A 27246-nucleotide genomic window follows, 5' to 3' on the forward strand; every position below is an offset into this window, starting at 1 on the left:
TTGGAAACACATTTAAAGTACTCTGATAAGGAAATGTTCAAATAAATACCTCTTTAAACATGTACAGATACCCTATGAAGCCTTGAAATGAATGGATTTGTATATGTATACCTGGCATACAGAGATCTCTATTATTTTAGTAAGAGAAAGTTTTTAGAAGTGTATTTGGAATAGTCCTCAGTTTATTTTAGAAAATAAGTGTATGTTGCAGAATATGTTGCACACAAGAAATATGCAAAGGAAACACAAAAACATATAGGTGAAGATGATTACTTTTTAAAATAGGTTGTGGCTTTATCTGTTGTGAGTGAAATATACTATTATCTATTAAAATTATACATATGTTTATAAAATAGTAATAATAAACGAAATGTAGATTTGTGATAACACAAGAAATTTTAACTAACATTAACACTTAATTTAAAGATATATCAGTTTCTAATATTAATAAAAGCTAATAGTATTGTTAGATGAAAACAAAATTTTCCCCAGCATGATACCTCATAAAATTACCATTTTTATCATATAATCATAAATTGAGTTTTTGAATAAACCAATCATTAAAAAAAAACCCAACTTTTTTCCTCCCCTTATATCTTTCTAAGTCTTTCTGGAGAGAGGAAGGAAGATTGAAAGCATGAAATGTGCTGGGAACTGTGATGGTGGCTAATAATGAAACGGTAAATGAGACAAAGACCCTAAATTTGAGCAGCCTGCATATCTTGAAACAGAAAATATGAATATAATGTTTGACAGGCAAAATATAAGGAAACTATAGAAGAGACAGAGTCCAGCTGGCAGAATAGAGAAGATGCCCTCTATGAATCAAACATAATGCATAGGGGTTTGTCAGTTGAACAAAAAGAAAGAACGAAAAGAAAGGGCATTTCACATAGAAAAGGCAATAATGCAAAATACTCCTCTCTTCCCTGTGAGTTCATAGTCCACTTGGTGGGGGTGTGCGTGTGTGTGCATCGTGTGGTGTTGGGGGGAATGAACAGGACCATCAGGCAAATGAAGAGTTCCCATTTATAGCTGAGCAAACTATGCCATGAAAATCCAGAGAAGATAGGACCAGAGACTTCCTGGGTGTGCCAGTTTATACCAGATTATTATTTCTTGGGTAGCTACAGTGCTAAGTAACAGCAATGGTGATGGAGCCCTCCAAGTCATCGCTATTTGCTGCGTTGCCAGGGAGAAGAGTATAATGTAATTACATATTTCTTGTCAGTGGGTAATAATAAGCAAACAAAATCTGTGGGAATCTGGATGGCTTAATAAAGAAAGATACAAAATAAACTGAACTGGTTTTCGACGCATGTTTTTAAAAAAAGTTTTTCTTTCTCTCTGAATTACACCATGTTATTTGAACTACTGTCTAAGGAATCATATCCCTGAGGGCAAGTTTTTAAATCTTGCCATTGTTGACACCTTGGACTGCAGAAGTTTTTGCTGTGGGGGCTGATTTGCGCATTGTAGGATGTTTAATAGTTCCCTGGTCTCTACTCACTAAATGCCAGTAGCATCTTTCTCACTACTGCCATATCATAATGTGTTCATACATCACCAAATGCTCTCCGGGGTGCCAAATTGTTCTCAGTTGAGATCCACTGTCCTAGGAAACATGCAAGATAAAATAATACGAACATTCAAAAATAGAATCATAAAATGGAGAATATGGTATTTATTAAATTTGTAGTCACTCCCAAAGAAATTCCACTGTTCAGAATGCCCATGCTGTATATATCTTATGAACAAAACTGTTGTCAGTGCAGGTAGCAGTTTTCATGTTTAAATATCAATTGTCATATTCAAATACACACTATGATGAAAACAGCAATGTAAAGATTTGAATAAGTTATTTGTGCTGAAAGAAGAATAATGGCGTGGCTACTTTAAAGTCATAACTCTCAATTGAAAAAAATCTACCTTTTTTGTTGTATTAATTTATAGAAAGATCATTTGAAATATGATGGGTGTTGAGGAAGCGACTGTCTGTCATATTGCTCTTTTTTATTACTTACCTAAAATATACTCAAATGAAACAAATTGAACAGACATGAACAGAACAACAGTAGAATTGTTATGGAGGGCCAATGTATCCTGAATAGGCCCATGAAAAGGCTCGTATACATTTTATCAATGCACATGTAACACTTTTTCTGTGATTTGCAGTACCTGACCATTCCAGCTTTGATGACTTTACCACAGCTTACAAATTATGCTATATAATTTTACTAAATGTCTAATTTTTCAGAACTGAGACTTAATATGAAACAAAAAGTCAATGACATTCGTTGTCATATGGCACAAAGAGGAAAATAATTATGACATAAAATTATACCCACTTTTGGAGTCAGCACTTAAGTTCATGTGCACATTTTTGAAATGAAGATAGAATGAATAAAATTATGTTGTAAGTAATATAGCCATTCTCAGATGAAAAGGGCATTATAAGACCTAAGATATCTGGCAATATTACAATGACATATATTATTATTTTTAAAAAACCCAACAAAGGTTTTTTATTTTTAATTGTATCATTAAATCTCTTTTCTTTAAAACAAGAATGGTGATTTTGTCTCTTCTATTTGTATGTAAGTTTACCCAGATTTCTGCAATTATAATCTTGTTTGCAACAGGAATCAGGAATTTTTAGTATAAATTTAAATTTGATTGCATTGCAGTCACTTTAAATTTTTAAAAAGTGGTCTTTGGCTTGTGTGGTTCAGTGGATTGAGTGCCAGCCTGCGAACCAAAGGGTCACTGATTTGATTCCCAGTCAGGGCACACACCTGGGTTGCGGCCCGGGTCCCCACGTGGGGGTGTGCATGTGGCAACCAAGCACTGGTGTTTCTCTCCCTCTTTTTCTCCCCCACTTCCCCTTTCTCTAAAAACAAATAAATAAAATCTACAAAAAAATTCTTTAAAAAATTTAAAAGATGTTTTATATCTAGATGTTGTTTGAAAGAAAACCATACCAGATCAGAGTCCAATTTTCCTGAAAATAACTGTTACATCTTCCTTGGTTTTCAGAAACATTATTTTAAGAAAATACATAATCACTGTCTGTTCTCTTCTGTATATTAATAAATATACCTATAATTAAACATTATTTTAAAACATTTTAAAATAATAACAGATCATAGAAATAATGAAAATTGTGTACATCATTTAAAACTTTAATTTTAGTGGAGTATGAAACTTAGTTTGGGGTATTAAAACAATGTATAAAGTTTTACTCTATGACCCTCAAATTCTGTAAGGTCCCTTGTTTTTGGAGATGTACCGAAACATCCCTAATCTTGGTCATGCCTCCTTTGTCCTCCTGTCTCATACCCGCAGGCTGGTTTCTGTTTGCCGCTGTGTTCTTTGTCGCACAGCAACAAGTAGAGACACCAGCTGTGCTTACTTTATTGTACTGCTTGTAGGGGGACTGATTTAGCTCAGCCCAAACATCTTGGGAGCTTCACCCTGGATGTCTTCCAAGATTCTAGTAGCCAGTTTAAAACCATGACCCTGGGGCATAATCTTCTAACGAGATCGTTTCAGTAATGTGAGGCGGCTCCTGCATTCATACTTGGCAGAGTGCATATGGCAAGTCACATAGGACAACTGATAAATCATAAATTGGACAAAGGTGTCTAAGTTTCACTTGTTATGTTTTGGTTTTTATCTTACAACTTTTTGTCTATGTCAGTTAGCTATTGTTTTGTAACAAGCCAAGCTACAACTCAGTGGCTGAAAACATCATCCATTTTACAACAGATTATCAGAAGAAAGTAGGAAAATAATCCCTTTTACATACCTATCAAAAACAATAAAATATTAGGAATAAATTTTACCAAAATGTGAAAGATCCATACAGTGAAAACTGTAATACACTAATGTAAGAAATGGAAGACAATTCACATTAGTGGCAAGATATTTTATGCTCATGGATTGGAAGAATTAATATTGGTAAACTGTCCATAACATCCAAAGCAATCTACAGATTCAGTGCAATCCTTATCAAAATTCCAATGACATTTTCAAAAGAAATGCAAAAATCAGTACTATAATTTATGTGGAACCACTAAAAACCCCAAGTTGAATAAATATTGAGAAACAACAAAGATGGGGGAATTACATTTCCTGATTTCAAACAATTGTACTGCACATCTATATTAATCAAAGCAGTACGGTACCAGCATAAAGACAAACACATAGATCAATGGAACATGATAGGAAGGCCAGAAATAAACCCATGCATATGCAGTCAGTTAATTGTTGACAAAGGAACCGAGCATATATAGTGGGGAAATGATAGTCTGTTTGATAAATGATGTTAGGAAAACTAGACAGCCACATGCAAAACAAAAAATCTGGACCCTTCTTTTATACTGTACACAAAAATCAACTCAAAGTAGATTATAGATATGAATGTAAGATCTGAAACTATAAAACTCTTTGAAGTAAACATAGGGGTAAGTTTCTTGAAATCGGTTTTGGCAGTGACTTTTGGATTTGACACCAAAAGTAAAAGTAACAAAAGCAAAAATAAGCAAGTGGGATTACATATCAGGCTAAAATGTTCTGCACAGCAAAGTAAACTATCAACAGAATGAAAAAGCAAGCTATGCAATGGGACAGACTATCTCTCATGCAATCTGAGGGCAGCATTTGAAGAATGGGAGAGCAGAATCTTAGGGTTTTTAAAGACGAGGCTGATTCTACTACTCTATTTTTGCTTTGTTCTATTATTGAAAATAAATCACCTGAAACAATGTTCTGTGCATAGTTATTGAATAATTATATGTTGAATTTTTTACCTAAAATTTTGTCTAAAAGGAAGATTTTTAGAAATATAGCCTCTTAATTTTTTAAAATATCATTATTCGACTCTCGGGTAATACTTCATTATCACTTCTTGTGGTAATGGTTAATTTTATTTTCCTATATATGATTAAATTTGTTATTGTAAATTCAAGAAAATGGATAAACCAACCTAATTTTTCACTTTTGTTTAATGGTCTATGTGATGGACCAGATTACATTTTATGCTGCTCCTGATTCCTATATTCTCCACTTACTTCTCTGAAGGTAGACTCGACTTCGGATTCCCCAACAGAACTAATTAATTTATAATAGAAATTACTTGACTGGAATAAATTAGTTCACCATCATTTGACCTCAATTCATGAATTACTGCATTAGGGTATAGACTGATGAAATTCCATCCAAAAAATTCAGATGTGCTCTAAATTCAACCTTACTTGTAGTGGAATTTTATTTTTATTTTGACTTCCTTTTTTGAAGCACTATTTTAGAAACTTTCTTTAATTTTCTAAAAGTCAGATAAAGAGTGAAGGGACAGCAATGAAGTACAGAGTGAAGACTTAGCAATAGATATGGGGTGAACCTCAGGCAGAGAGAGATGGCACAATGAGGAGGAGGAATGCCAGTGTCTTCATAGACTCTGCTGCTGTCGACCAGATGTTCGGTGGTCACTTCCTGAGGGTCATGGTGGCCTGATTTCTGTCTTAACTGTAAGCCCTTACAAGATCCACAAAGTCTCTGCCAGTTAAGATTTTTACCTTAGTAATCTATGGGTATAAGTATAGGCCAGCCGAATGAGAACAGGCAGGTGGTTCATTCAGAGTTTGCTATAGCAAGAGAATCAATTACCATTACTTACCTTTTGGCAGAGACTCAAAGGCAGGCAGAGGAGTGGGAAGGTTGAACTGTGGACAAAAGCAAAGGCTTGGAATGTACCATGAATGGAGGCTGCTGGCATGGGGAAGCTCTAGGGAGGCTAACTAGAAGCAGACCATTCTGCGTAACTGGTTAAGGATGCATATTTTGCTTTATGTGATTGATCTTAAGTTGGGAGTGGAGAAAGATTTAGGAACACTAGAAGTTACTAGTCAAGTCCTGGACTTTTTGGGCTGATCGTTGTTGTTTGCCTTCCTGGATATTTGCTAGTGAGAGTCATGTAATTTCTTAAAAGTCTGACAGAGATAATAGCATGACTCCTGGGCTGGTTATTACAGATAATAGCTGAGTTTCTTGGGCTCATTGCCGCAAACTGTGGGTCAAAGTTCTATTTTATATATGGTTGGGACATTATTCATTTTATGTCGTCTTTCAAATCAAACCATAGAAAAAAGCATAAAAGTAATTTTTTGAGGTAGAGGGAAAAAGAGTGTAATGTTGTATACTACAGACATCTCAAATGTATAACTGACAAAAGTCAATGGTGAAATACATATTTCATCACAAATCATTAGTGGTAAAATATTAGCGGTGAACATTAATGAAGCAGGATATAGGGATTTAAGCATTTTGTATATAGTGCTAAATGTAGTACCACCATAACTAAAGTTATTCATATGATTAAAATTGCATGGTGAAGTATTGGGAAGAAATTTAGATGTAGTACGTACATCATTTAAAAGAAGAAGTCAAAGGACAAAAGAAGAGTTACTACACTGGAATATTGGATCTGGTGAGATTAGGCATGAAAACTAAAGAGGCTTTTAATTTGTACCTATATGATTTTGTCCTTTTTTTTTTGGTAAATTTAAAATGTGTATTTTAAATAGACTACTGTTATAATATTTTAGAAACCAACGTTACTGATAACTGGTAAAATTTAAATATATTGAATGTTTCCTTTACATTGAAACCAAAGATAGAAATTCAATTGTATTAGTGTATGTAAATAACCACATATATTTACATAAGTATAATTATCATATATAATACATAGAACATATATTAAGAGAAAATATTATTCCTTTATTAAATTATTCTGGAATATGATTGGCAACTTTTGTAAACAAACAATAATAAAATATTTATATTCTATTTTAAAGTTTCTTTTTGTTTATTTGGTTTTTGGATTTGTTTACACTTTTTTATTATTGTTGAATAAAATCTCAGCTGAAACAATGCAAAATTATTCAGAACAATTCAGAACAAAGCTGAACTTGCTAGCAATTTCTAGTTTTCAAATGAAATCCTTTCCGTACAGGGAAATTAGATTCAAGTACTGAACATAACCATTATATTTGGTAAAATATGGTCAGTACTGATAAAAATAATGAGATATATTTGTTGAGAAACCTGTTAATACCTTATACATTAATCAGAACTTAATCATCAAAAACAAATTTGCATCTAGTTAGATCAAGAGGAAGAACCGCATGTGTGGGAAATGTTACAAAAATGGTAAGAGACATGAAAAACCAAATCATGGATTGTGAAGCAACCAGTAAAAGGGGGCAGCACCCTTAACCTAACGCTAAAAGGGAAACGCGTGTGGCCCCAGGAGCAAGGCTTCATCCCAAGGGCCCTGGGTGGGGGCAGCTGATAGGGGGCTGGAGGCAGTGAGGAAATGTAGCCATTGCCAGGCGCCCCACTTAATGCAGAAGGAGGAGGAAATATAGGGAAGGAGGGGGGCAGAGGAAAGGAGGGTTCTTTTTCCATTTTCCACTTTCCCTCTAGCACCTGTCACTGTTCAGTTGATAAGAAAGGCTAATCAATACCAATGACAGGTGATAGGTTCCTGTAAACAGTACAGAACAGAGTGTGGTATTAATCTGTAAACAACATGAAAATTTGTTTAGAAGATATACAAGACCGGCGGGAATATGGTCAGTCCAGGCACTTTTCATTCAGCCTTTTACTGTGTACTGCAATTGAGAGAATTGTGAGCAATTTATAAGGTTAATGGAATTGCATAAAGGTGTTGTCAGTGCCTGGGGTTGCTTCCCCCTAAATATTTTACTACACGTTTTCATTTGACAAAGATATGTTTATTGACTTGGATTTTGGCTATGGGAAATGAAATATAATGTTGACTCACTCTACACAGATGCATCTGAACTGCCATGACATGCTACCAAGGGAGCAAATAAGAAAAAGGCAGGGGATAATGTAACAATTAAACAGGATTCAACAAATCATGACTGAGTGGAGCAAAAGGGTATATGGGAAAAGGCGAAAAATTTATACGATCTGAAGAGAAACCAGAGTATAAGGGAAAGAATGTCACATATCATAAGAGATAGGCCCAAGCTTGCATTCTGCCTTCTCCAGTCATCAGCTGTATAACATTTGGAATGTCAGGGCTTACTTTCGTAAATTGGTATTAAATGTAATTTTCTCAATGGTTTAATCTCATTATTGAATTAAATGGCATATAGCAAAGGGCTTCCCATATCATTGGCACTCAATGCATATTATTTTCTTAATTATTTTTTCCATTTAAGGAATATAATATCAAATTTAATTGAGTAATGTGAAATTTAACACTAAGTATTCTTATAAAAATCTAATTAAAAATACACAGAGATTAACATAGACATGGTATAAAATACACAAAATAGTGACTTTTGTTTTGATGTCTAATTGTTTCATAAATGTTGTTGCAGAGGATTTTTTTTTTTAATCCAATAACTCTTGGGTGAATACTCAAGTGTTATTGAATTATACGATGACTAGAATCCTGTGTTATTACTCTAGTGAAATTACAGTCCTCTCGTGTAAAATGAAATTTAAGTTGTATCTTGATGACTATTGCTTTTTTGAAGTCCCTAGGAAATCTTCTGAGAATTAAGCCTGAAGAGATTTCTTCAGAGAGAGATTCTCAGTCTTCATGAATCCTCAGCTTATTTTTACTCAAAGTTTTGGCTCAATACTGATTCACTTGAGATTTTATCAGAGCTGTGAACCCTGACCAGTGGTGCATACAATTTGCAATCTCAGAGACTATTCACTTTGTATTAAAATGCTTTATTAAGTACTTCAAATTGGTCTCTAGAGACATTCAAGGAAGTCCGCTCTTTCTGCTTCTCATTGATAATGTAACTTTACAAAATGTGTGCTGTTTATAAAGCCATAGTATAAAATGAAACTGAGTGAAAAGAATTAAACAGGGCAATCCCCAAAGGAAACCAAGACTTAAGCCTACTTTGTGAAAAAGATATCTTGAAAGTGAGTTTTAGGTACTTCTAACTGTTTCAGATTAGTATAAAACAACAGCTGAGGGATGTTGATCTGTATATGGGAACAGCTAAGAGTGCACCATAGGAAATATTCACCATGAAAAGATTGTACACTAAATATCTAATGAAACTTTACAATACAATGTGTCTATAATTAGTGTTTTCAATGGAAAAGTTGTAAAAAATTTTAAAAAGTTTATATAGTGCTTTAAAAAGTTTTCTTTGGTGAAAACTACATATGTAGGGAAAGGGTTGTTGATTTATTATCTATTGACCAAATCCATATAATAACTTTCAGAGGAAATTAGATTCTCATGTTAATATTTTAGTGGAATGATTGGCTTTTATGCATCACTTTATGTATTTTCATTTAGAAATACAGCACAGAAGAGAGTGATAATTTTTCTTTTCTGCTATGAATGCAGTTAGGGCACATAGCATCAATAAAGGAATTAAGTGGTCCAGTGTGGGACACTTTTCTCAGACAGATTTATACATTTTGATGAGTTTTTCATTTAAACTTTTAAAGAAGAATAAGAAATCTTAATTAAAATAACCAACAAATATGTCATTATTTTACTTAAAAATGCCAATGGGTTAGATTACTAGTAGTGCCTAATTTTCAAAAAAATCAAATACCATTACTTTTTTACCTGCTGTAATAAGTTTTCTATTTGTGAGATTAACTTCTGGTTTTATCTTATTTATGATGTATCTGGTATCAATAGTATAGGGAATTATGCATTATTTCTTTTTGACTTGTAACCTCAAACTCTTGTTCAAAATCTGTAAAAGAAACTGCTCTAAATTCTAAGAATAAAGGCCATTCTTTCCACTGCAAGTGTAACACACTGTGTTAGTTAGCTAGGGCTGCTGTACCAAAGTCCCACACACTGGAGGGCTTGAAACAACAGAAAGTTATTGTCTCAGTGTTCCTGAAGCTAGAAGTCTGAGGTCAAGATGACAGTAAGCCAAGCTCTTTCTCAAATCACCATGCAAGGATTTGTTTCAAGCCTTTTCTCCAGCTTCTAGTAGTTTTCTAGACCCCCTTGGCTTTCCTTGACTTGTGGAAGTATCATCATAATCTCTGCTTTCATTTTCACATACACTCCACTGTGCATGGGCGGGGGGCGGGGGGCGGGGTGTGCGCATGTGTGTGTTCTGTCTGTCTTCAAATTCTCCATTTTTAATAAGGACTCCAAGACATACTGGATTAGGGGCCCTGTCTACTCCAGAAAGACCTCATTTAAATTAATTGTATTGACAATGACCCTCTATCCAAATAGAGCCACACTTTGAGTTAGAACTTGAACTTACACATTTTCAAGGGAAATAACCCTACACAAAACATACCCCTCAAAGACAACATGAGGGGCTGACTGAGGGAGCAGGGGGTGGGCAGGGCAGGGGAGAGTGACGGAGGGAAAACTGGGTCAGCTGTACTTGAACAAACAACAATAAAAGAAGATTTTACTTTAAAAAGATGTTTTAATTTTTTGATTATATATATATTTTTAATAAAAAAGAAAGCCTTTATTTCCTAATGTATTCCAAAAGCACCACTGATTCTTATATTTTCCCACCTGAACTTTAAATTAATTAGAGATTATGTAATTTTCTTTTGGCGTGACAGTCCTATATCAATTTCCCTTGGTAAGAAATCCTTGAACAGTCGAGCAAAGCATTCATTTTCTGTAGCTGCCATTTCTCTCTCCTGTTCCTTTCCCTTGGGGTAGGTTGACTTTGTGTTGGTTGATACTGTACACATATACCTATTCTGCCTTCAACCAGCAGTCAGTATACTCAAAGTGGCGGCTTGATACCTTCAGATGCCACCAAAGTACAATGAGAGAGGTCATTGTTTTAGACATAAATAGAACGTCCTAATACCTTTGAGACCTACAGCACAGAAATATGCTATACTTTTTGACCAGGGTAAAGGGCCATTATATTTTCATTTCTTCCCATGAAACATTTTTCTGCTGTTTACTTTCCTCTCTTTTGTTAAACCATCCCTTACTCAATACCTCCAGGCTATCATTCCTTCTTTTCTTTCTCCTTTCCTCTTTTGTTCTTTATTTCACATGTCACTCCCTTCATGCTTCTCAGCTTTCACTTAACAAGCCTGGACTTTAATAGACACCTCAAGCCAAGCAAAACTCTGTCTCTCAGGTATTGATCCAGCCTACCACCCTAAGGAGGCCTGATTTTGCATTGTTTGTTTTCTCAGCTTTCTCCATAGAACGGTTGCTTGGGGACTACGTTAAGACTTTAAAAACTATTGAGACTTCAATCACTGTTGCAAAACCAAAGCAAGTTTCAAAAACGCAGGGTTTTCTAAGTGTGGTTTCTTAATGTTCATTATTTTACACCTTTCTATACTGTTTTCTCTTTTTTGAATCCTAGTAATCTCTACATGCTGGGTACTAGCAACATTTTCCCCATCAGATCAAAGATCTGACTGGTATAATTTCATAACATTTTATCAGTTCTTATAACCTGACCTGGTAAGTTACTACACATTTTTTTCAATGAGGTAACAATGAAAATGTCTCCTAAATGAACTTATATCTGTAAATATGTACCTACTAGTATTCTCTGAACAAGCTGGAGAGATGACTGTTGGGTATGGAGCAACTGTCATTAATATTCTATAATAGTAATAATTATAGTTAGTAGTGAAAAAGACAGTTTACATGTAACTAGCTTTGGGAAGTAATAAAGTAATAAAGCCAGAACATGTTGTGCTATAATGTGAAAATCCATGCTACACATAAATAAGGCTTTCTAAGAATGACTAGCATTGAGGCCAGAAGACTTTTTTTTTCACTTTTAATTTTGAGATCTTAGCTTCACATGCAGTCATGAGGAGTGATATGGAAAGATCACTTATACCTGTATCCTTTACCCAGTTTTTTCCAATGAGAGCATATTATAAAACTCTTAAGTGATATTGTTGTTGGTGGAAATCAGGCTTGTCCATGGGATTGCAGCAAAAGCCTTTCATGGACCCACACACAGGGGATTAAGGTGTGGTGAAATTTATTCAGGTATAAATCTGCCCCTGGATTTGCAGTCCAGTCTTCATGGAAAAATTCCAATTTTGTTTTCAGCAAGGTCAAAACAAATGTCGCCGCCCAGAGTTTCTGTTTCATATTAAAGTATAGTCCTTTGGAGCCCACATGGTCTGCTGCACCTCCACACGGCTGCTAACCCACAATGGTTGTGTGTGTTCCAGGGCAAGAGAGACTGCACACATGAATGGGGTGAGTGCAGGTCACCAAACAACAGAGGGGGCAGGATGGAGAGAGAGGGAGATTCTTTGTTTCCTTGGGGTTATAACCAGGAGCTTTTTCAAAATAACCAATCAACTTCCCCCAAGCTTTAGCAAACTTATGATGATGGGTCCACATCCTAGTTGGACTGGCAGGCCTCTATGGTCAAGCACCTCTCCCTAAGCTCTTCAACAATTTGGTACTGGAGGGCAAGCAAGTCTCCTGGGGAGATTTCCACTGCTGCTAGGATTAAGTCTCCCCTGCGGCAGATCCCTGGAGTGTGTCAATGAGTCTGCAATTGCAATAGCTTCCTAACTAAGCAAACAGACTATTCTCTGAGTTTATTAAACTCAACGTGTAATTCCCTTTGCTCTCTTTCTTATTAATAACTAGCTACCTATGGTAACAATACCATAATCAGGTTATTGAAGTGATTTAATTTACCACTTTTATTTAGATTTCTTTAGTTTTACTTGTGTGTGTGTGTTGCAGTTCTATTGAATTTCTCACCTGTGTATGTTCACGGGCCTACCACCATAAACAATACACTGAAGAGTTCCAACATTATGAGTATACCTCATTGTTGTTTTATAACCAAACCAACCATCTGTACTTCCCCTAACCTCTGACAACTACTAATTTGTTACCCATTTCTAAAACTTCATCATTTCAAGAATCTCAAATAAATGAAATTATATAACCTTTCAGGATTGGCCTTTTTAACTAGGTATAATTCCTTGAAGATTCATTTAAGTTTTCATAAATATCAATAGTCTGTTTATTTTTGTTGCTGAACAGTAAGTCATAGTATAAATGCACCACAGTTGGTTTAGTTTCCCACTGAAAGGCACCTGAGTTGTTTTCTTTTGGGGGCTACTATGAATAATATTACCATGAATGTTATAAACAAGTTTTTATATGGGCATACATTTTTATTATTTCAATATGAATGCCCAAGAGTACAGCTTGCTGGGTTGTATGGTAGATGTATGTTCTCTTTGACAAGAATCTGCTAAACTTACATCTCCACCAGCAATGTTTGAGTAACCTAATTTCTCAGCATTCTCACTAGCATTTGGTGTTGCTATTATATTTTATTACCTATAATTAGAGATTTCTTTTAGATATAACCCAGGCAGCACTCCCCTTTTGGGTATGCATAATGACTAATTATATTTCCCCTTGGATATCAATGTAAAAATACTAGTTAGAGCCCAGAACCACAGTGTATTATTAAAAATCACATACATTTTTGATCTGCTAATAGGAACTGTCAGGTGCACTCGGCATAGTAACTCTTTTAGTTTCCTAGCATCCTTTGGAGGCCAAAAACAAGCTTTGTTTAAAGTTGTGTCTGAGTTTCAACATGGAAGTAAAAATTTGTAGTTGAACAGAGATTAGGCCTATAATAGGTGTGCCGTAACACATATTTGAAGTAATTACTAAAATTAAAGACCGACAATTTTCAGTACTTCCATAGTCAATTATCAAAATGAATGCAGAATTTTATAAAGGCTCATTTGATTGTGAAAATATTTTTGTTTGATATATAACCCAGATGATTAGGTACATTTTTCAGTTAGACAAACTAAAGATCAAGAATTCAGTAGTAGATGACTCATCAAATATATGTTATGAATAAATAAGAGCTCTAACCCACTAATTCTACAGTGAAGTTGTATAGCCCTTAATAGATGGTTGTCATGTTACACTTAAATCAGTTTTATTTGGGAACAACTGTAATATTAGATAGATTTATCTAACCATTTAAATGATGTTTTACAGGTGTAAACATAAACCAGCATAATAGAGCCACAAATTTTAGTGTTGCAGGTGTATTTTTTAAATTTTTATTTATTTTTATTCTTATTCAATTATAGTTGTCCCACATGTTTCCCTGCAAAATATATTTTAAAGTTTATAAATTACTTTAAATACATTTTAATTGCCAAAAATTTAGTGTGATAGGAATATTTTGACACCCGTGTGGAAAGATAATTATATCGGTGCTGTGTAGAAGAGACTAAAGAATGTTAACTGAAACTTAGGAACCGGTTAGGAGTCTCATTAATCACTCATGTAAGAAATAAAAAGAGCATGAATGATGGAAAAGACTTGAATGAGCTATTTTGATGCCATTAATAATTTCATGTCAACTCACTCACCTTCCCAACTAATCACAAGACTTTCCACGACTGGTTTCTGAATTGCCGTGTAACATGCAATATACATCCTCATCACAATTTTGATTTGCCCCTCAAATAAGACCGATTTGAGTCTTGAACATCAGTCCAACCCAAAGCTGATAATATGAGCATCAAAATAGGCCTTTTATGTTATCAGCACATAGACAGTCATATCAAAAGGGCTAAGATAAAATATACTATTTTTGACTCATTTATGACAGTTGATAACGGGGAAAGAAAAGTGAGGAATATGTTTGATAGCTAAATCTAAGAATAAAATTTACTGGGACATATCCATTATAGCTCTCCATAGATATTTCAGCATAGCTCTTTTCTGTGTACAACGTACTCATGTGCTAAATACCATAACACACTAAAATTTGTTTTCCTGAATGCACAGGTACCTCTGTTCTACAGGTGACAGCTACTGATGCAGATGACCCTACCTATGGAAACAGCGCCAGGGTGGTTTACAGCATTCTCCAGGGACAACCCTACTTTTCTGTAGATCCTAAAACAGGTTAGTGCATTTATGTATAATTTATGTGCAGGTGTGTGTACATAAAAGAAAGGAATGTTTTTGTTGTTGAACGTTGAACAACATGGGTTGGAATTAGGCAGGTTCACTTATATGAAAATTGTTTTAGATAATTACATGTGGTACTATAAATGTATTTAAATTGCTTATGATTGTCTTGATATCATTTTCTTGTCTCTAGCATAATTTATTGTAAGAATACAATATATAATACGTATATTATATAAAATATGTGTTAATTGTTGATGTAATTGGTAAGGCTTATGGTCAACAGTATGCTATCAGTAGTTAAGTTTTGGGGAGTCAGAATATCACAGATTTTTGACTGTGTGGAAGTCATCACCCCTAACTCCTCTATTGTTTAAGGGCCTCTTATATTTCTTGTACTCTTCTACATCAGACATTGCTATTTCAGCACATTTGAAAATGTTCTTTCTTGCCTAAAAAAATGTGATGGAATAATTGAAGATAAATTAACTGCTGTCCTTAATATTTTGATTATCTACTATGTTTATCTATATCAGATAATGAACTAATCTTTGCTTAAAACAGACATGAAGTATTACATAAGATGAGATTTTCCAGTGTATTATTTGTTTTGTTTACACATTAGTTTAATTCTTTGCAAAACAGGGTAAGTGATTATTTAGATTATTTTACACTTCATTTGAATTTGATTGTCATACAAGTTGTTATGTATTACATTGAAGAATTATGTCTTCAATGGACTTTTTTCATAATGAGGTAATTTTTAGCTCTCAAGTATTATATTAATTATGAGAAATTAAGTGAGAATAAATCCAAAGGCATATCAATATTTTTAAGGAAATTATGAATTTTGCTCTCTTTCCTCTCTATTTTTCTGGCCAAAACAATCATATATGATGTGATGCTAAAATGGAAATGAGAGATACTCAATAATGCATCATAGGGTTATGTTACAGCAGCTAATCTAAAAACCACAAAAAGCTCTGGGCCCATTGACAATTTTTTTAATAAAATCTTAGCTAAATATAAAACTCATTTTTAATGTAGCCAACTGTTCAGTACAAAACAAGTCTCAAGTTTACTAATATTTTCAAAGATATACATAATTAGAAGAGATAGATGAAGCACAGAGAGAGATCCATGATGCATTCTGAATAAGGTAAACAAGTGGGGTCTTTGAGTGAAGGGTACTATCACATAACTAACACAGAGAGCCATGCTTGGTCATACATACCTCCATAGATTCATAGACATAGCATAGAAAACATTTTTCTGGGAACCCTGCTCCACAATTCTAGACACTATGTTTGTTTACCATTATGTTAGACAATGTGGCACATGGAACTGAAAAGGGGTTATAAACAAGCACAATTCCAATGGTGAATATTATTAGATAGCCAAGACTATTATCATTAACATGTTTACAAGAGAATTTGACCAGGTTACTTGCCCTCCTTCTTTACTTGTCATGATCCAGCACATAAGTACACTGGGCAAAGATAGATTTCAGGCATATGGCTTAACCCCTTTTTTCTCATACCTTATGAATAAAACAATGTAGAGTATACATGGATATAGATATGTAAATAAAGAATATACACATATACATATACAAGGTCTGTCCAGAAGGTATCCAGCCACGTAATACGAAATAGGAATGTATATTGAAGAAAATACGAAATATAAGAAACATTGTACATAAGATGATGACACCTCAGTCCCCTTCAAAACAGGCACCTTGGGACCTCACACAGTTCTCCCCATTGCCGTCAGTTGCTTTGTCATATTTTCCTGAATCTCATCGATGGTCTCAAATCTCTTGCCTTTCAAGGATGATTTAATTTTGGGAAAAGCCAGAAGTCGCAGGGCACCAAATATGGGCTGTAAGGGGACTAAATCAGCTGGGTGATTTGATGTTTTCCCAAAAACTCTGCTTGAGATGTGATCCATGGGCGGGCAGGTTGTCATAATGAAGCTGCCAATCACCAGCTGCCCACAGCTGCTGCCTTCTGAATCATCTGTATAGTAGCCGCAGAGGAATGTTTAAGCTTACCACAAAATTTGATGCTTATTCATTGCTCTACTCACTCAATCACTTTGAATATGACAGCCACACAGTACACATCCTCACTCAATGGTATCTACCACCCCCACTGGCTAGTACAATGAAGTCATCATTGTTCATGCATGCGCATTCCAGTCCACTCTTTTGGCTGCCAGGTTACATCAACGTCACACAAACTGCTCTCGTTATATTAGTAACGACTGGACTTTTTCTGGACAGACCTCTTATATGCACATATAGTTATTATAATTTTAGAATAAATTATGTAATTTTAAAAGTAAAAAGTAGAAATCAGGATAAATAAATAATACAATGTTACCTTTACTGAATATGAGATATGCAAGTTGTGTTAGTACCAAGATATTACTAAATATTTAAAAATAAAAATATTTTTTAACCTGATAATCAAATTTATGGGACAAAATATACATACCTATGTGTAAACATTGTTGCTCTGGTTGGAGGATTTGGAATCAATTGAACATATTCATTTGGTTAAAAGATACTTAACCTATAACATTGTATAAATTTAAGGTGTTCAACTTTGATGTGGTATGTTTACATATTGTACTATGATTGCCATTTTAGTGATAAAAAATCTTAAAATAATTTATTATCTATGTGTTCCTTATTTTGTTCTATTTCTCAATAATCATGGTTGCTTTACATATAAAAGTGATATATCTCACTTTAAATATATATCTTTCTAGAGAAAGGAGACAAGAAGGCTGTGTTTCAGTTGCCTTGCTTAGGATCACACACACACATGCAACACATGCACAGATGTGCAGACACACATATGGCTTTAGCCCATTAACTGCTTTATACATAGCAAAGTGTTTATTTATAAATAAATATTGTAGTTATTTAAGAGTATTGCTAAGATATAAATTTCCTATATAAATTTTAAAAATCTTCTATGCCTTTCTTCAACTTGTTAGAAAACAGACAGTAGTTCTGAGTGTGTATGTGTCTGCAAGTCTGAACATTTGCATGCGTCTGTGTGTATGTGCATCTGCACTCTGGAGGGATAAAGCAGGCCTCTGAGGACAAGATTCGATCAGTGTTATACTCTGCTGCAGTTTGTGCATTAGTAAAGCAAATATATCAATAACACAATATTCAACTATGGATTATATTTGGTTATACTTATCTATAGGATAATTCAGAACTTCATTAAACAAAACAAAAAAGTTATTTGAAACTTAAATAGGCTGCTACTCAAATCCAGCTCTATAAAATCATCTCTTACTGTTTTTGATCTTTTCTAAGCAAAATGATTCATGGTGTGAAATGTATCCCTCTATGTTGATATTTTCATTTCATTCTTATATTTGCCAAGTATCTTGGGAAAATATGGGTATATGTACCACTATAAAGATTATTCAAATATCTTAGTTGTCTGTGCTAATAGGGATTATGAAACAGAATGTTCATTATTCTCTTTAAAGCTATGACTTTTTGGTAATTTAAGCTTAAAAGACCCATTGATGTGCAATTAAACACCCTCAAACTAATGAATTTAGTGGAAATTGTACTTAAAATAACAAAGTACTACAAACACTAAAAACTTAAGAATCAGTTGCTATAGAAGGGCTGTTATATAAGTATTAGGATAGTAGTTACTTGTAAATTTACATTTTCATAGTAACTCTTTTATTCTTTCCATTCATTTGGCATGACTATGTTTCAGTAAGTTTCCAATTACTTTCAATGAACACAAACTCAAATACAGCAGAACTTTTGTGCCCAGGTCAAGTTGTACATGCTTACGGTTAAGATCAGGACTTGGGGTTGTATTGTTTTATTATATTAAAAGGTACATTTTGATAATCACCATAACTTTGCAATGAGGAGCTACCAGTGAGGTCTTGTTTCCTATTTTATAAACAATCTATGAATTGCTGCATCTATATATTTGAATTATGTGCCTCCTGAGTAACTATACCATACATAATTGATTTAATAAGTTCTATATTGTTTGTCACTGAAATTGCACCAATCAATATGAAACCAACCTTGTGAATAATTTATTGTTTTAAATAAGCTCTTTCAAGGTATCTATTTTATGTCGTTTGCTTAATGCATAACAATAAAGGGGGAATTTCCATTAACAAATGATAGCATAACATTACCATTTGTAAGATATAGTAGACAATGAAAGAATACACTATAGGAGATAATAATGGAATATAAAAGACAGTATTTCTGCCTAGATATACATAAAAATTACCTTAATGTAGGTTTATTGAGGATAATTCTATTTGAATATAGTGATTTTAATTCAGTAAGAAAACATGTCAGAGTTATCAAAGGAAGGAACATTTTCATGTTCATGAAAACTCTTAACCCTAAACAAGGCATTCTGAAAAAGGCTGCTGAGTGAGAAAGTCATATGAAGTGGTTAGAGAACCAAAGCAAAAGAAATCTGGGCTGATAGTTGTGTATGAATACAAATCTTAGTTCTAGTCTAGTTAATACGGCGCTAACTGCATTAAAAGTAAATCAATATGTTCAAAGTTCCTATGCCTCTTTACAAAATATGGAATTTCTGTCAAGTGATAAAAACAGAAGCTGAATTATTGATTTGCTGCAAAAAGGAACTACTTTTCCTGACTTAGGTCATAGACAAAAATCAGAAATGTACCATGTATATTTCCAGGCTCTTAGATCCAGAACAGGAGATGCACAAGGAGCAGGTGTGCAGTGTTTAATTGAGAATGCAGCTCTGTTTATGGTCATGACCTTTATAGCCAGCTGATGACTCTCTGCACTTAACTGTTTCATGATCACTACCTTGAGAATTACTTCATGTTATTTGCATATATGTTTAGTTATGCCAGTGCCTATTTCTCACAGATACGTTAAATCTTCCTGATGGTCAATTCAGGAAACCTAAAATTCTGGATAAAAACCTGGAATCAGGTAAAAACAGAGGACTCTGCTGGTTTACAAAATCCTGGTTAAGATTTATTTATAATTGTTTAAAATGCTGACTATAGTGAATACCAGTTTACCATATTTAATATGAAATATGTGAATCAGGATCATCAATAATGGTGTCAATATATCTGCGTAAACGGTACTGTTAGTGGTTTCTAGCTGCACACAAAAATGACCATTTAAACATTTATTCACTTTAATATAAATGCACTTATATTTTAAACTTGTGAATTATGTTTGTACAATCTTTATATATTTTTATACATTAAAGAATAAATATTTCATTGAAAATACAGCAGTTGAAACATTTCTGCTGAAAAAATCTATACTTAATATTCAAATACAGAAAAATAAGACTAGAAAGGCTACACATTAATTATGTACAACAATCATGCCAGATATATTTTTAATTATCTTAGTGTGTTTTGGCACTTAAATGGTTTCTGCAATATGATATTTAAAAAGAGTGGACAGTGGGTTTCAAATCTATTGTCAATCAAACGCCCCTCCATTAATAGCATCTATTCTATCCCACAGAGAGCAGCACACATGACATCAAATAAAAATCCACAACACTTAACGATGTCTGTTGGTTCTAAAGGAACAAGCAGTATTACAACTTATTTTACAAGGCATTATTGTAAGTGGCATAAGGGGAGTATTTAATTGGCCTTCCTATGAAAAATTAAGCTATTTAGTCATGTTAAAGTTAAATTAACATAGTGAAATAATTCATAAATATTTTTATTCGAACTTCTAAGCTTTATTCCAAATAACTTGGAAATACTTCATGATCAACTACTAAGGTGTACTTAGTAGCACAGTACATTGATAACATTATTGAAGTGTTATGCTTCTGTTTTGTTTTGTTTTGAATATAAATTTAGATTGACATCTGTTCCAATGAAGAAAGTAATGCAGTGCTCTTAGCCTCTTTTCCTTGGAAACTCTACATACTCAGTAAAGTTCTCATTTTTCTCTTTTTCTTTAAGGTAGTAAAAAATTTCCAAAATTACTGTATGGTGCACCATATGAAGAGTCTGAATTCTCAGCTAAAGTAGAAAAAACATTTTTTTTGTAGAAGGATATTTGGTTCCAATAAACATACATATTTATAAAAAAAAGTGAGAGCTCCACTGTAAAGGTTTATTTAGTTAAAACTTCTTTTCAGACATTTCAAATAAGGTTTTTGTAAATATTACAAAAAAGGTAAATATACTTCTAGAAAATGTGGATGATCACATTGTTGCTTTGATTTGCAGTTCTCTAATAGCCACTGAAGTTCAGTATCTTTTTATATATCTGTTGACTATTTGTATACCTTCTTGGGAGAAGTGTCTCTTCAGATGCTCTGTCCATTTTTATAATTTTATAACTTTTATAATTAGATTGTTAGGATTTTTCTTGAGTTGGATGAGTTCTCTACTTATTTTGAAGTGTTAACCCCTTATCAAAGGTATTGTTTGCGAATATTTTCTCCCATTTGGTTGGCTGGCTTTTTGTTTTGTTGATGGTTTATTTTGTTGTACAGATTTTTAGTTTGATGTAGCCCCATTTATTCATTTTTATTTTTACTTCCCTTATCTTTGAGGTCGAATTTATAAAATCCTAAGATTGATGTCCATAAGTTTAGTACTCGTGTTTTATTCTATGCAATTTATTGTTTCAGGTTTTGTATTTAGTCTTTGTTTCATTTTTTAGTTAATTTTTGTGTATGGTGACAAATAGCAGTCTAGTTTTATTCTTTTGCATATAACTTTTCAATTTTCCCAGCACCATTTATTGAAGATGTTTTCTTTTCTCCATTGTATGTTTTTGGCTTCTTTGTCAAAAAAATTCTTTGTCCAGTATATGTGGGTTTATTTTGGGGCTCTCAACTTTTTCCATTGTCCTGTGTGTCTTTTTTTTTTCCTGCCAATACCATGTTGTTCTGATTGTCTTTGCTTTGTTTCTATCACTTATACATATTAGAATGGCTATTACTAAGAAGACAAGTAATAGCAAGTACTAGGGTGGTTGTATAGAAAAAGGAACCCTAATTCATTGCTTGTCGAAATGTAAAGAGATATGGTCATTATAGAAAACAATACTGAGTTTTTTAAAAAAACTAATAATAAAGTTACCATATGACCCAGCAATCCCTCTTCTGGCTATCTACCCAGAAAATTTGAAAACATTTATTTGCAAAGATATATGCACCCCTATGTTCACTGCAACATTATTCACAGTGACCAAGACATGGAGACAACCAAAGTGCCCTTCAGCAGTGGCTGGATAAAGGAGATGTGGTACGTATGGGCAATGGGCTACTATTCAGCCATAAGATAAGATAAAATACCATCATTTGCAACAACATAGATGGACCTTGAGAATATCATGTTAAGTGAAATAAGTCAGACAGAAAAAGTCAAGAACCAAAGAATTTCACTCATATGTGAGATATAAAACTTAAAGCAATAAATGAACAAATAAGACAAACACACAAACCAAAAAGTTATTAGAAACAGACAACATTACAGTGGTTACCAGAGAAGGATGGGAGTTAGTAAGGGGTAAAGGGGACCAAATATGTCATGAAAGAAATAGGTTTTGACTTTCGGTGGTGAACACACAATGCAAAATACAATGATGTATTATATATTTGTATACTAAAAGCTTGTAAAATTTAATTAACCAATGTCATCCAAAACATAAGTAGATGCATTATATCATGTAACAACAGAAATGAAAAGGAAAAGGAAATGTGGATGCTGATTTAAAAGGAAATAAGTTAGATAATAAAATTAACTAGCCTTTTATCTTCAGAATTGAATGGCCCAAGGTGAGGTAAAGGGCATGCGATTTGTCAAACTATTGTCATTAATTCACAGGACTGGTCAAACAATAGGTTTGATTTTTCAAAAGTGACCTATCCTTGGCATTTTGTACCAGAAATCAGTCAGCTATTAAAATGTACTCAGTAGAAAGCCTCCAAGAGTTTCTTAAGGTATAACTGAAAACAAGGTTTTTAAGATTCTTTCTCCATTTTCCATGATATAATTAAGTTCATCAACAATTTTGCTTCTACTTAATCCCTTACAATTTATTTCATTTCAAAAATGCTCAAAAAATCATATGTGAGGATTACTGTGTGTTTTAATAAATAAGATAAGCATCTTTAAAAGTTTTATGGATTTTATATTAATTTTACATAGTTATTGTTTTTATTGAATTTATTGGGATGACATTATAAAATTATAGAGGTTTCAGGGGTACAATTCTGTAATACATCATCTGTATATTGTAATGTGTGCTCACCATCCCAAGCCAAGTTTCCTTCCATTGATATTTATTCCCCTTTTACCCTACCTACCTCGTCCTACCCCCTCTTCCCTCTGGATATCATCCATACTATTATCTGTCTATGAGGCTGGGTTATTTTTGTTAATTCCTTCATCTTTTTTTCCCAGCCTCTCAACTCCACCCACTCTGACAGCTGTAAGACTTTCTGCATCTATGAGTACATTTCTATTTTGTTTGTTAGTTTATTTTGTTCATTAAATCCCACATATAAGTGAAATCACATGTTATTTGTCTTTATCTTACTGGCATTATTCACTTAGCATAATACTCTCCTCGTCCATTCCTGTTGTCACAAAAGAAAAGATTTCCTTGCTTTTTACAGCTGAGTAATATGAAATTCTACTTGAAAATAATTTTCTTTTTTCAAATAGCTAAGAAGTTAATATCAAAGATGTTAAAAATGAAAGTTGGACAGTGAAAAAGGCTGATAGGAAAATATCAATTCATTTGCAATATGGTATTGGAGGAGAGTTCTGTGGACACTCTGGACCACCAGAAAGATGATCAAGTGGGTCCTGGAACAAATTAAGCCAGAAACATTACTGGAGGAAAAATGAGAAAACAGTATTGTTTTACTTTGGGCATGTCATGAGAAGGCAGTGTTCTTAGGAAAAGAAAATAGTGCTGGTTAAAAAAGAAGGAGAAGAAGGCAGCAGAAGGAACAGAGGAAAGCCAAACAGAGAAAGGAGATGGGTTGACTCTGTAGAAGGAGCCGTAGGCATGAGTCTGCAGGAGCTGAGCAGGGCTGTTGGAGACAGGACACTCTGAACATCCCTCAGTCATATGTTGCCAGGAGTGTGGCCTGCCTCCATGGCACAAAACACACACAAGAAGTTAATATATTTAAATTATGGTTGATAATATCTGCAAAAGGTAGAACATTCTATATTAGAATATGTTTTGTTAATTTTTCTTTTTCATAGCCCATCCTCAGTTGATATAACAATAATAGCAGCATGCGTAATTATAGATACACTTTAAAATAATTATCCTTCACCTGACTGCATAAGCAAAATTAGTTGTTTACCTCAATGCTGAAGAATTTTACATCTCTTAGAGAAAAGTGAAATGCCTTAATTCAAAACAATGTCATATAGTCAATTTACTTTAAGAAATATCGTCACACTTTGGCTCCTTTAGAAAGAATTCAAATAGTTCCTGAACTGCAGCAGTGTGTATGGGGATTAACAGCTTCAGAAAAAATCCATTTTATATAGCATGTAAGAAATTGAGTTGATAAAATGTAGTAGACACTAGTGTTTGTCCATTCAATATCAATTTCTCATGTTGCTGATCCTATCAGAACCCCAGTTTTGTTTATTATAGCAACATGCTCAGTTAAAAAGCTAGTTTTTTCAGTCTCCCTGTAGCTACTGTGATACAGTTCAGAGTTCAGCCAGTGGCATATGAAAGAAAGACCACTGGGGCCTCCAGGAATGGTTGGATATCTCTGAATATGTGCTAATACTTCCTCCTTTGTTTTGTCAGTTTTCTAGATTTAAACACATACACAAACGCTGGAAGACAGCAACTGTGTTGTGATCATGTGACAAACACACAAGATGAGAGTCACAGAGAAAGGATTGCTGAGGAAAAAGCTAGCAGTGAAGTCACTTGCTTTAAGATAATTTTATGTGTAGACACATAAAATGCTGATGATTGGATTTTTGTGAAATGTGCTTTCCAGACCAATAGATCACTTTTTTAGCACAATACACTGTGCTGGCAGGTGTGGGGCAGACTCTCTGAGACCACTTTTATTCCTCTCAACCTAAAATTCACAATCTACAGACAGCATACTCTTCTCTGTGTATGAGAAGCCGGCCACTTGATACTTCTAGCTCCAGTACTAAACTGGAAAAGGATATTTTTCACACTAACTTAGATCAGACATCAAAAGTTGTATTAATTGTTGATATTTGGGGGATCACAGAATGGAACGAAAGGCAATTTACTCTGTTTCTCCATTGGGAATATATTTCTGAAGAAAACAAGCAACAACAAAATTTACTATTGTCAAATAAAAGCAAAGTACTTTATAGGCTCTACAGATATCAGATAACTCTCCTACAAGATAGCAAGAAAATATTCATGTGTTATTGACATGCACAGAATTAATAATGTCCATTGAATTTAACTGCTGTGGGTATAGTTCTAAGGGAACAAAGTTATAGATCCGTGTTCTATGTGAGTCAGTTACACTGTCTGTTGCAGTTTTAGAGGAATCCATACAATTGAATTACCTTGAATTGGACACTTAAGTGAGTTTTATGGTATGTAAATTATACTTAAATAAAACTGTTACACAGGCAAATAAATAAGCCCAATTTAATAGCTTTTTAATACATATTAACATCTTGTAACATAACTGACAAGCTGTTACTAGGAAGGGAAAAATTTATCTTGTCGTCTATAAAATAGTAGTTACAGGAAATGGTAAAAATTGGTTAGTTAAATTGTAAAATGTTGTGGACTATTTCCTCCTAGGAAAAGGTAGATTTACCTATTTCTTTTGTAACTTTATTCCATGTATCCTGGACTTAAACTGTTGATGTTGAGGAAACTTCCAGGAATTAATATATTGGTATCTCAAATCTTTAGTCAATAGTCTGGTAAATATATTAGCTGAATGATGATTAATTGTCAAGTACTGAAGAGGTGAATGACATGAAATATTGCAATTGTCTTTTTAGTCTTAAACCTGATTAAGCACCATAGATGGACTGTAATTGCCAAGCAATTCAAAAAAGTTTCCTTTCCCTTTAAATTTATCCGTAGAGGTTACTTCTTCCCCAGTTTCAAGCTCAATTGTATTGCAATGCCATTGACAGCCTTCATTTTTTCCCTAATCAAATATTTTAGATATTTAAAATGAAATATATACTTCCTTAGTGTAATATTCATTAGTATTACCTATGTATCTATCATCTACCTATCTATCTAATCTCCCACCCCCTTTTGTATTTCAGCCAAGCATGAACTGTTCATTATTTTTCCAGTGAGGTTATTACCCTGGTTTGTCTTCTCCAGGCCAATTTATAATATGATTGTCTCCCTATACTCCTTAGTCAGAACTAATCTCTCTGATCTTTGAGCACATTTTTTATATACCTCATAACACATAGCAAGAACTCCTTTTGATCACCTGAGAGGTCCTTTGGCCATAACACAATCATATCTTCGTAGTGCCTGCACCAGGTCCTATACGACGCCTTACACATAGAACCATGCCCCTAATTATTTTTATGGAAGAGACATATTATCAAAATTAATAATATTACATTTGTAATAGTTAAGTAGAAAGCAAATGATATTCTCAATGTAGATTGTGATTTTTATTGTAATTAGGGTTATTTTTAATTATGCTGTACAACATGTGCCTCATGTTTTATATTTTATAAACCTTTTTCTTAATTTTTCTATTTCTGTCAGTCATGTAATCTAATTTAGGTTATTTCTCAAATGATTGCTATTAAACTAAAATGTAACTGCTAATCAGAATACTAAGTAGTTAAGGTATCATAATAAAAAATATTAGCGAGTTTCAAGCTCACAAAGAAAACTATTCCTAAGCAACAAAATGTCTTATATGCACACAATTGAAAAATTAATCCCTAGAATTCAAACTCCTTGAGAACTTCCCTTCCTCATCTTTGTATCTTCCAAAAAGATTAGTGTATTGAAGACATCACTATTTTATATAAATAAAATATGATTGGGGGGGGTTTTGCCATATAACGCCTTCCTCTAATACTGTCTCATTCATGTTATCACCATAATTGTTTCATTTTTCAAAAATTTTCCTGTTTTGCATATTAAATTGAGGTTGAATACCTTACCTAGGAAATAATGATTCAGCTTGCAGCTACTCTGAGTCTATACACCAGAGTAAAAATAAAATAGATAGAGGACTTAAATA

General features: G+C 33.6%; 1 protein-coding gene across 6 annotated transcripts in view; it reads left to right on the top strand.

Moving 5' to 3' along the window:
• Positions 1 to 27246, top strand: part of CDH18 (cadherin 18) — an 822825-nt gene that overhangs the window by 634950 nt on the left and 160629 nt on the right. For 5 of the 6 annotated variants that reach the window (XM_054578303.1, XM_054578308.1, XM_054578309.1 and 2 more), the window contains one exon: positions 14852 to 14971. In XM_054578303.1, the coding sequence (XP_054434278.1) occupies positions 14852 to 14971 (120 nt within the window). The remainder of the gene's footprint in view (positions 1 to 14851; positions 14972 to 27246) is intronic. The other variant, XM_054578307.1, reaches the window with a different exon arrangement.

This window comes from Pteronotus mesoamericanus, unplaced genomic scaffold, assembly GCF_021234165.1.
Source record: "Pteronotus mesoamericanus isolate MK-2021 breed Mesoamerican mustached bat unplaced genomic scaffold, CSHL_Meso_final contig_50, whole genome shotgun sequence".
Lineage (NCBI taxonomy): Eukaryota > Metazoa > Chordata > Mammalia > Chiroptera > Mormoopidae > Pteronotus > Pteronotus mesoamericanus.